Genomic DNA, 11,988 nt, shown 5'->3' on the forward strand with positions numbered 1-11,988 from the left:
AGCCCCACTGCAGCATCTCTGGGGGAGGTATTCCAAACACTGCACCTGACTGAGAGAACAGAAGTTCTTCGGGGCAAGCAAAACATAATTTCCACGGCAGACATCCACTGGTGCACCTTCCACATGTTCTCAAGACTCCCATTTGGCCAAAGGAAGAGTTCTCCCGCCTAGCCAGCACATGAGGACTCGTGTGTCCTGGCTGTGCTAAGATCCAGGGACATGCTGGCGTCTGGGACTGGGAATTTTCCATAAACCCGGGAAACCTGTGACATGATGATTACAAAGCAGAGCTGAGCTGCTGGCTCTCTCCTCTGCCGAGTGCCATGGGCAGGGCAAGAACTACTACAGGATGGGGGAGGGAAAGGTGGAATGATAAGAGGGCCCCCACTCTCCACCCATCTGGGACAAAAGGATGGCTTTTAGCCAGGAGCAGCAGCCTGGAGTTTTGTTTGCAGGTCGGGGAGGAGTATTCAAAGAGCCCCTTTTCACAAGCACGCTCTCCCCTGAGAATAGCAGTGCACACTAGCTCAACAAGGAACGGGCTCTCCAGGCTGCGCTTTCAATCTGGAAACACCAAGGCTGCTCTGCAGGAAAGGCACAGAGCAAGGAGAAAGGAATCTCAGTTTAGCAGGTCTAGGCTCCCCTGCTCTATAAGCCTATCTCATCCAGGCCTGAGGACAAAGCCCACCGTCCACCATTTTTCTTTTTTTTTTTTTCCAGTTTTATTGAGAATAATTGACATACATCACTGAACAACTTTAAGGCATATAGCATGTTGGTCAGATTTATACACATTGCAAAAGTTACACAAAGGGCTCAGCTAGCATCCATCTTCTCATATAGACACAATAAAAAGAAAAAATAAGGAAAAAAATTTTCTCCTTGGTGATGAGAACTCCTAAAATTTACTATCTTAATAAACTTTCCTATAAAAAATAAGTAACTTTCCTATATATCATACAGCAGTGTTAGCTATAGTCATCATGTTGTATGTTACATCCCTAATACTTATCTATCTGATAACTGGAAGTTTGTACTTTTTGACCACTTTCCTCCAATTTCTCCTCCCCAGCTCCTTCTTTCATGCCTCGAGCCCTTTAAGACACAAGCGGCACTGCTGTGAGCCACACTACCTGCTGCCAACATCCTGTGAGAAGTACCCTTTCTCCAGCTCCTTTCCACACCTCTTCATCTTCCCACTCACCAGAGCCTGGAGAAACAGTAACAACCTAATGGGCAGTCTTCACGGAGCATATCCTAACTACATGATCCCTCTCCCTTTTCCTAATTGAGGAAAAATCCATGTAACATAACACTGACTGTTTTAACCATTTTAAAACATACAATTTGGTGGCTTTTAGTACATTCACAATGTTGTGCAACCATCACTATATAATTCCAGAACATTTCCATCACTCCAAAAGGAAATTCTGTACCCATTAAGGAGTCACTTTCCATTCCCCCATCTCCTGGCAACCACTAATCTGCATTCTGTCTCTCTGGACTTTACATATTAATGGAATCATATGTAATCATAATTCTATCATTCGTGTCCGACTTTTTCTTCCACTTAGTATGTTTTCAAGGTGCTGTAACATGTTATCAGTGCTATAACATGTATCAGTATTTCATTTTTATGGCTGAACAATATTCCATTGTATGGATACATCACATTTTGCTTATCCATTCATCAGTGGGACATTTTGGTTGTTTCCACCTTTTGTCTATTGTGAATAGTGTTGCTATGAACATCCATGTACAAATTGTTTGAACACCTATTTCCAATTATTTTGGGTATACATCTAGGAGTGGACTTGCTGGGTAATTAGGCAGTTTGTATTTAGTTTTTTGAGGAACTGCCAAACTGTTTTCCACAGCAGCTCTACTATTTTACATTCCCACCAGCAATGTATGAGGGTTCCAATTTCTTCATATCCTCTCCAACACGTTATTTTCTGGGTTTTTGATAATAGCCATCCTAATGGGTGTAAAGTGGTATCTCACTGTGCTTTTGATTTACATTTGCCTAATGACTAATGATATTGAGCATCTTCTCATGGGCTTATTGGCCATTTATTTGTATGCTTTCTTTGAAGAAATGTCTATTCAAGTCCTTCACTCACTTTTGGGTTGGTTTGTCTTTTTGTTGCTGAATTGTAAGAATTCTTTATATTCCGGAGATGCCAAAAAAATGTTTCTAAGTGGACACTTTGGTCGGCGTTGCTCAAGCAGTAGTTCACCCTATCAGCAGTGTCTGGATGCTGATGGTAACCACTTTGAGTACCTTCTGTAATTGCAGAAGTCAAACGGGACTTGTATTCATCTTTTGATATTGGTATATATTGAATATTACAATTTCAATACCGTTTTTTTCTTTCTTAAAATATGTATACATTTTTTTGGCACCCTCTGTATTCTGGAGTGACCCTTTTATTTGACATTTGAATCCATGGGGTGAGGGGTTATTTGAGGAGGAACCTGGAGGTGAGCTGGACAGAGGGGAATCCCAGGGCCTTGGGTGTGGCTCGCCTGTTAATATGAGGTGTTGTTGGTCTCAGACCTCTAACACAGACACTGACAGAGAAGAGCTCTCAGAAGTCTTATGATAAGGAGGCAAATAAACCCAAAACTGGACATATGACCTTATATGACCTATCCTAGGTGGGAGCCATGATAATCAGAAAGTCACAATGCAAGAGCCTTTCCCAAGAGTTGGCCAATAACTGTGTGTCTCCATGACCCTCCTGTCCTATTGGGGAAAACACATTAAAAGTATGATGAATGCTGAGAACTATAGATCCAGATCTAACAAAACATGGCAAAAATAATTACAAATTACTTCTCTAAAATATGCAACTGTTTGCAAATTGCCTTTAGGAGGCAATTCTCATTGTTATTCTATTAATTTTAAATCTAGGTCTTCTGTGTTTCAAAAAAATATCTGTAGCTTTTGCCTAGGACATGGGAAAGATTTTCATATAAGTCACTACTAAAAATTTTAACTTATCTTCCTACGCATACATCAGGGGAAAATTACAAACTGCTTTGTACTATAAGATGTTCTGATAACTACCTGATCTTTGGTTTCATTTTTAAAATTAGCACCTGTACTCTAGTTATATTTTTATTAGAACGACAAATATGAACCAGAACTATAAAATGGTAAGATAGAAATGAAGCCAAAACTGCTAAAACTGAAAATGTACTTGCTAAGATTTGATTCATGCCTTCTGAATTACGTGAGATTTCAAAGTTTAAAACAGGCTTGGCAGAGTTTCCTGCTATTCTGAAAACAATTGATTGAAATCCAGGGAAAATATGCAATTTGATTCCCACCCCATCCCTCACTACTTTTTTTCTCCTTCATAAGAGTCAGACAGTCAAAGATCAGTTTCATACTGCTTGCACACAGAACGTCTAAAAGAGTTTTTATGTTTGACAATGAGGCTCAGTGTGTGGCCCTCACCAGGTCCCTGAGGACACCGGTGGTGTCAGTGCATGTAGCAGGATGAACATGGCAGCCAGGGGAGCAGGGTCAAGACCATCTTTCTAGAGTTTCCAGCCTTCCTCACGTGCATGAGTTCTGCAAATGCAAACCATGCAGTAACGGGAACAAGAAGGAAAAAACCAGATGGAAAAAGAGATTATACAAAAGTTAAAAGCCAAACTATTACCTGGGCTGAAGAGAAAATGTACAGTCCCCAGTGAGGCAACCACAGCACGAGGAAAGCTATCAGGACACTCTTGAGGATTACCGACAGGCTCTCAGCAATCACCTGCAAACACGTGGTAAAGGGTGCACTTTACAACCATTATTAAAAATTATGCAAAAGCATTATTAAAAACTATAAATAAAGATGCAAAGGAATGACAAATAGAAAATCTGGAATAATGGTTACTCTGGCAGTGGTGGGGGGGCATGTGGCTGGACATAAATAATACTGGTTATGTTCTACTCGGTTTGGTGGAAGGCTCATGGATATTATCATGCTTTAAGATTTACATGTATGTATATTCTTTTGTACATATCAAGTTATGTATTTTAAAAGATAAATAGAAAAGTTAATGTTAGTGTACAACTAAAAATAGAATCACTAGAAAAATCTGAAAAACCTTGACAGTCCTCTTAAATTCTTATTTAAACAATAACTTCCCGCTGAGCAAACCTGCTTTCTCATTAATAGCAGAAGTAAACTTTAGCCCAGCCCATCTGTCAAATTTCAAGTGAATGAACGAAACTGACCATGTTACGTTTTTCCAAAAACCTTTTTAGATGCAAGTCTGAAAAAAATCATTCTCTCCTACAAAGGCATTTTTTAAAAACACTCCTTCCCTCATGCTTTGCATTTCCCATTCACAGCAGAAGGCATACTGACCTTGAGCTTGACAAACATGTGTGCTTGTGCCAACACCCAGAAGGGCTCTCCCACAAGTTCCACAACAGCTGAGAGGCCAAACAGCACCACTCCCATTCCATAATGGGGGACAACATTAGGATCAGGCACTTCCAGCAACTGTAACCAGACCCAGCCCAGGAACAAGGCCCAAAGCACACCCAGGGGGACCCTAGAAATGGGAAAAAGAATGTTTGATATGCTAACAATAAAAATGAATATATGTATATGTTAAAACAGTAACACTGAACAGAAAAGAGATACAATTATGATCATAAAAATAGCCAACGCTTATTAGGGCACTTACTATGTGCCAGTCACTATGACTGACCCCCTTTTATCTCACTGACACTTCACAATAATCCTGGCATGATCCCCATTTAAATGATGAGGAAACGAAAGCTGACAGGCACTAGGTAATTTGGCCAAGGTCATGAATAGCGCTACTCAAGAGCAGAAGTAGGACCCAATCCATATCTAATGCCAGCCTACACTCCTATCCACTGTGTTACACTGACTCGATAAGCAAAATTCCCAGAAAGTATGTGCCTGCTGTTTGCACTTAGAATGACTAAAAGACAGTACACAGCTTGTACTTACACCCAAATGACCAATAGTCCAGTGCACAGTATCCCTTCACATGTGCACCGTGGAGCATTTAAATACAGCTGGGTAGTTAACAGTCATTCCTCTAATAAAATGAAAACCTACCAGCCCTTATGACAGTCATTTCCATGAGGTGATAAGGAGTTATGCAAGGGCAGCATTGGGAAACAACCTCAACCACCAGCCTTCCCTGCAGGGATCTAACTGCAGAAAAGCTATTACAATTTTTAGCTGGTGTACTTGGTTTTCCAGAATATTCTAAAAGGTTCAGAACTGAAATCAACATAAAATTAAAGAAAGATATAATGAAATCCCTAAAAGGCTTTCAAAAAATACTAAGACTAAGCAGTCGTTAAAAGCTCAGAAAATACCACAGGGGGGAAAGGTTAGAAATAAAAAAGATGGTACAGGCCCAGTGTGGCTCAGAGTGGGGATTAGGAACAGTAGAAACAACCTCCCAAAGGGTAGAAATAGGGCTAGAAATCTGGCCCAGAAACCCCCATCTAGAGCCTCTTCCCGGAGAGAAAACAGCCAAGAAGCTCTTTCCATATAGATGCTCTCCCTTACCCGTCCCAACGCCAAGTTCCCAGAAAACCACCACAAAACCAAAGCTGGAGACAATTCAGCTTTAGGCAAGTGCTGCTGTTGAACTTTTGTTACACTTGCCTTTGTGAAAACGTCTCCTGACAAGCACAACTCACGTTAGCCACAGAAGGTTGAGGGTCTGGCTCCAGTCTCGCTGGGCGCCCCCACTCAGGCATGCTCTACGGAAGGCCTCTCTGGCCAGGAAGGTGGTGGTGGAGTAAAGCAATGTTAACCTATAAAGGAAAAACAGAAATCAGTAAGGTCTCTAACTTTTTCATAGAGAAAATTTTGGAGATTTTTCCAGCAACGGAGGAAAAAGTCTTGGTCAGAAATCACTGGTGGGGATGTAGAGGGCATTGAGTTCTTATAGAACCCCTCACTAGTCCGATCCATTTGGATTAAAGGGTTAGGAACCAAACAAGATACTTGAGTGTGAGCCTACAGAGAGTTATGCCTAGGATAGAAATTGCCACAGTGGCCCCCAAGCCTGCAGGCTCTGTGGCTATAGGCAGAGGAGAGGCTCTGACCATAAGGAAAAGAAAAGGATAAGATATGACCCCACACAGCAAGGGACCTCTAGGTCACCCTGAGCCTGGTGACCCAAGGGCCCGTGTGAGAGAAGCTGAGGCTCTACTGAGTGGAGGCAATGGCCGAAAGAATCTCAGGACAGGCAGAAAGGCTGGCAGCCATTACAGGCTGCTGCAACCCAGGGCAGCAAGGCTTGCCTCTGTACCTCCTAGATGGGCAGCACCTAGGCAGACCCTCCTGCACCTTCGTGAGGAGTAGCTGAGGTTTCCCTTCCTCAACAGGCTGAGGCCCTAATGAAGCCAGAGTTGGGGTGGCCCAGGACTAAGCTTTCTGAGGTTGTCCAAGGATTATCCTGCTATCCAACATTGCAGATGAGGAGACTGAACCACAAGCTAAGCAGGGGCTGGGCCAGACAAGGGCTATCAAAGCAGGGACCTGTCAATGTAGAGGAGACTAGATGAGTAGAGGCCCAAGCTGCTTTCAAGTCTGAGCACCTAAGAGGATTTGGCCCTCTTCCTTCCTGCTTTTAAAACAGTATTTCTCCAAGTATGGTCCCTACTTCAGAATCACCCAAGGAGCCTGTCAAAATGCAGGTTCCTGAGTCCTTCCTCAGCCCTACCTAGGGCCAAGCTCCCCAGATGATTCCTTTGCCCATCAATGTTTGAGAGCCTTCACTAAGCTCGGAGGACAGAGCCAAGAGAATATGTTTGGCAGGTATTAGACAGGAAATGCGATCTGGAACACACTGTCTTATTTATCAGGACATGAAGATACACCTGAGAAGCGGAGCTATTCTGAGCACTCACATCACTTCATATACTTGTGTGTCACTTGTGAATACAGATTATATGTGGGTGTCCTTGAACACACAAGAAGAGAGTAGAAGAAACAAACTGAGTCTAAAAGACAAAGCAAGTCAGCTGAGAGCCTCCGGGGAACGAATGACAGGACTCAAGCCCTCATCCCAGCTACCATTTTCCAATTACAAAATTCATGGAGGGAACGAAGGTAGCTATTCCGGCCCTGCAAGTACAACGCACATCCCCATGCACGGGAGAGCTCTGCTTCCTTTGCTGTCAGCAGGGCAAGAACAGAGAATTATACCTGAGATGTGGTTTGCAGTGAATTACTCCCACTCCTCTCCTGGGTTCTAAGAACAGGCAAACTAGAACAGCTGGCAGAGAAATGGGCATGTGGAGGCTGCTAATGGAAAACGCTCCCTGGGCCCATTAAAAGCAACATTGCCTGTTCATTCCCCCACTCCAGCATGCTCCTCCTCAGCCCGCTGCTAAAACACTCTGGATTCTAGTAAAGGTACATGCTTCTAAAATCCGAGAGCAACACACAGACACTGAGTTTAAAGAAAACCTTACTAGGGATGTGAGTTGTGGACAGCGCCAAGGCACATCCTTTCTTACCTGACATTCACTATGCCAACGATTTCCTTTGACAGGAAGCGAAGAATAAATGCATTCAAGACAAAGGTGATCAAGCGAAACAACACCTACAGAAAAAGAGGAAAACTACATAAGAATAAATTATGTTGGGAGTGTTTGACTTTGCTGAAATGAAAATACTGCAGCTGCTCTTCCTAATGTAGTAACATACAACAGCTCTGCCATAGACACTCTATCTAAAATGCTAAACCTGTCTGCATTTCTTCCAAAATGTCATTCCTTGGGGCCTCTTGCAACGCCTGGGCAATGGTCAAAGAACACATTAGTAAACCCTAATTTGCTGATGAGAAGAGGGAGGCAGTGACAGATTCAGGGAATTTCTCTGGTTTTAAAGTCAGGCACTCCGGGAGTCAGAAAGAGAATTTTAGTGCTTCACGTTGCCCCTCCCTCCAGCCTGTTTAGAAATAGCGCACACTCAGCGAGTGGGAGGCTGCAGGGTACAGCACACTCACTAGGAATCATGGGGGCTAATTTCTGTCTCTTCTCTGCCTAGTAATATCTGGGGATTCTGATAATGACATTTAATCCCTTTGAACTTCAGTTTTGTCAATTAGAAAACAGAAAAAGCTGTGTTTATTTACTGAATATTTGCTACTTTCCAGAGAGGAGTTGAAATGCCTTTTAAATGGGAACTGCAATAAGATAATATAAAACGGAGGGTGGGGGGAGACAGAGTCCACCTACTATTGCCATTTGAAAGGACTATATTCTGAGACTTTCAAACCTGTCAATTCAAGAAAACCACCATAGCAAAGAATTCTTCTCACGAGACACAGAACAACAGGTTGCAGTTAAATGGGGTTGTTAAGTGGGGATGCTGGCTGGAGTGCAAGCCCCACTTAGGGAGAGTGACTCTCCCTCTGCATCCTGGCAGTGACAGAGGTGTAACTCAAGTGTACTCGAAAGCAAATGACAAATCACTTCTATGTCAAGCACTCTCAAAGTTACCCATGAACAGCTGCAATCTGGAAGAGTCAATCAAAAAATGCCGATGAACCACTAAGGTCTGAAAAATTTCCGGGGAAAGATGTGACCAGGGTCAGTGCAGTGTAACACTGTCCCTGAGGTGTCACAGAGCAACAAGTTCTCCAAAGCCAAGAGATCACAATCATCACCCCTTTGGAGTCAAAAGTGACCTTGTGACCTTCTGAAAGTCTGTTGAAAGCTCTGTATCTCTCCTTAGAAACATGCAGGTACATACACACACACAAACCAAATTCTGTACTCAATTTTAGAGGTTTGAAGCCAATTCATAGAGCCATTAATGGAAAACACATTCAACTGGGTCTCAACTCACCATTTAACTGTTAGCCCCATCATCCTCTAATGTTCATAAGCCTCAATTTCCTCCTCTGTCAGATGAGGCTGCCTATCTCATAGGGTTGATAACAAGGATCAAACAAGATTGTTTATCAGTCAAAGCATTTTTGAAAAATGCTTACAAATGAAAGGCATTAATGCTTTCACCATGGCTGGCTCAAAGAGAGAATAAACTCTTAAATTCTTACGGATTACAATGCAACTGCAAAGCTACTACAAGAGTCTGCATTATAATTTGAGAAAGCATACTAGACTGAATTAACACACTCAAAAAACCTAAACATTATAGGTATTTTTAAAAAACCACATACATATATTTATGTTAACTTTAAAGTCCAAGTTATCCTTGACTAAGAAATTTAATGTTTCAGGCTTCTCCCTATCTCCTAATTGGCTTGAATAAAAGTTTGAGCTAATGAAGCTCTGAGATTGGTCATGCTGCCCAGTGTTTGCTCCACATAGGAAGACAAAGACAGACAACTAAATCCTCGAACTTCTTGCAACAATGTTGCTACCCTTTTTTGATATCAGAGGGGTATCATTCATTAAGAATTTGTACCAACTGGACAAACAGTTAACCAAGTTCACTATTTGGAAGTACTGAAAAGGCTGTGTGAAAAAGTTAGACAACCTGAACTTTTTGCCAACGATTCATGGCTCTTGCATCACGACAATGCACCAGCTCACACGGCACTGCCTGTGAGGGAGTTTTTACCCAGTAAACAAATAACTGTATTGGAACACCCTCCCTACTCACCTGATCTTGCCCCCAATGATTTCTTTCTTTACCCAAAGATACAGGAAATATTGAAAGGAAGACATTTTGATGACATTCAGGACATCAAGGGTAATACGACAGCTCTGATGGCCATTCCAGAAAAAGAGTTCCAGAATTGCTTTGAAGGGTAGACTAGGTGCTGGTGTCAGTGCATAGCTTCCCAAGGGGGAGTACTTCGAAGGTGACCATGGTGATATTCAGCAATGAGGTATGGGGCACTTTTTCTAGGATGAGTTCTCGAACTTAATTGTCCGACCTCACGGTGGCCCTTATTAGCAACAGTTTTCACTTAACTTTGTACAGCAATTTAGTTTAAAAAAAAACCTCATTCACATCTGTTAATTATTTAACCCTTAAAAGCAATCATGTAAATGTACATGAAGCAAGTTAAGACTCAGAGCAAAGTGAGTTACCCAATGTCATACAGCAAGCAAATGACACAGCTTGACCTTACAGGAAGGCCACCTGACTTTTAGTCCTGTCCATTTTCTGCTATGAGTTTTCTTTTTATGAAGCCAGTCTAGGTGGTATCATCAAAGGCTGAACAATCAACACTGTGGATAGAGCAGTGAATGCAAAAGTTATTTATGTTGTGAAATAGAAAATAAAACAACCTAGGTAAACTTAGGACTCACCTAATTTAGGGTTAGGTAATTAAGTAATTAGGGTTAGCTAATGTTTATTAAGGACGTATCTTGTGCAAGGCACTCTTCTACATGCTTTATGTAGATTACCTCATTTCATCCCTATAATGACCACTTAAAAAACTCTAATGATCATAATAAAAAACAGTTAACATTTATTAAGTACTTATAATGTGCCAAGCACATAAAAAGCATTTCATCTATTTTCCTTAATGACACCATCAGGTTGCATTATTGTTCTCATCTAAGATGAGGAAAATTATGCTTCCAGAAGTCAAGAGATTTTCCAAGGATAAGCATCTAGCAAGTGACAAGGCCCAAACTTGAACCCAAGTTCACCTGGTTCTTCTCCTAACCTCCATGTGAAACGCTGCCTCTCTAAAATGTGGAGGAAGGTGGATTCAGGACTTTTGTAAGGAAGAATTGAATGGCTCGAGAGTGAGACATAGAGAAACTGAGCTACTTGGTTTAGAATGACCAGATCCAAGGGTTAAGAGAATGTTTAGATATCATTAGACCAACTGTCAAGTACCATATCTGACAAATGATGAAAATTAAAGCCAAAAGGGGGAAGTAACTGACCCAAGGTCACAACCAGAAGGAAGACACAGCCAACATTTACTAAGTGTATACTAAGAGCCAGGTACCATGTTAAGTGCAATTATCTAAATAACCCCAATGTAGCCTAACAGCAACCCTATGAGCTAAGTAGTACTATTATTAAGCCCGTTTATTCCATGAGGAGCTGAGGCTTAGCAGAAGTCACTCGTCCTGGGTCATGCAGCAAGAACATGGCAGGACCAGGATTTCAATTCAGGTCTGCCTGAGCCCAGGTCTCTGTTCTTAGCTATGCCATGCTGTCTCTCTGAATTCAGTGGGAGTCAGAGAGTTTGAGGAATGTGTTTAAGGGTAAGGGGTGGGGCATGGAGAAAAGGAACCCCTTGCCTTAAAATAATATATCAGATTCTAGAGCACCACAGGCGCCCTGACACCTGATCTAACTCTCTCCTACTGCCATATGGGAACGATAATTCTCAAAAGGAAGTGGCTTGTTTGCAATCTCCCAACCAGGATTGAACCCAGGCTCCCAACTCCGGGCCCAGGTGCCCGACTCCGGCGCCACCGCCTCCTGTAGAAGCCCTCGGTGGAGGTATCCACACTGACAGCGTCTGCCCCATGCGGGATCCCCGCGAACCCCAGCTGCGGGGCGGCCTGGGGCGGGCCGAGAAGAGAGTACCTGCAGGAGCAGACCGGAGGAGGCCAGCCGCGCCGCCTGGCCCAGTACCTCCCGGCTGCCCATAGACTCCGCGACCCAGCTGGGTCACCAGGAAACGCCGCCGCCAGACGGCTTCGTCGCGAGAAGATAGCGTCACGGAGCAGCGCGCTCGCTGATTGGTGATTTGGGGACGGGAGGCGGGGCACGAGAAGTTATGGTCCTTTAAGCGGGCCGAGTTGTGACACGTAGGTGTTCCTGCGCCATGTTTCCTCTACCTTTTTGTATAGTTTGTTCGCTTTCTTGTGTCTCTGCCTACCTGTCCCAAAGAAGAGAAATAGTGACCGGTACGAAAAACGTTGAAGTAGCCAAAACCCCTTCTTTGAGACTCTCAGCCTACCACCCTCAAAATACTAACTTCCCTGACTTCATTAATAAGATGCTTGCCATTAGGCCTTTGCCT

The 11,988-nt window shown here is 42.9% G+C and overlaps 1 protein-coding gene across 6 annotated transcripts in view; it reads right to left on the reverse strand.

The window, feature by feature from the left end:
• RFT1 (RFT1 glycolipid translocator homolog) overlaps positions 1–11,686 on the reverse strand; it is a 34,561-nt gene extending 22,875 nt beyond the window's left edge. For 3 of the 6 annotated variants that reach the window (XM_019724273.3, XM_074313093.2, XM_019724274.3), the window contains exons 1-5: positions 11,550–11,686; positions 7,532–7,617; positions 5,702–5,818; positions 4,377–4,566; positions 3,675–3,776 (exon numbers count right to left, since the gene is read on the reverse strand). In XM_019724273.3, the coding sequence (XP_019579832.2) occupies positions 3,675–3,776; positions 4,377–4,566; positions 5,702–5,818; positions 7,532–7,617; positions 11,550–11,612 (558 nt within the window). In that variant the 5' untranslated portion in view covers positions 11,613–11,686. Of the gene's footprint in view, positions 1–3,674; positions 3,777–4,376; positions 4,567–5,666; positions 5,819–7,531; positions 7,618–11,549 lie in introns of those variants that run through there. The other 3 variants (XM_088798472.1, XM_088798471.1, XM_088798470.1) reach the window with 3 other exon arrangements.
• Between the last annotated feature and the right edge of the window lie 302 nt (positions 11,687–11,988).

Source organism: Rhinolophus sinicus, chromosome 5, assembly GCF_057876585.1.
Source record: "Rhinolophus sinicus isolate RSI-liver-muscle chromosome 5, RSI-T2T, whole genome shotgun sequence".
Classification (NCBI taxonomy): domain Eukaryota; kingdom Metazoa; phylum Chordata; class Mammalia; order Chiroptera; family Rhinolophidae; genus Rhinolophus; species Rhinolophus sinicus.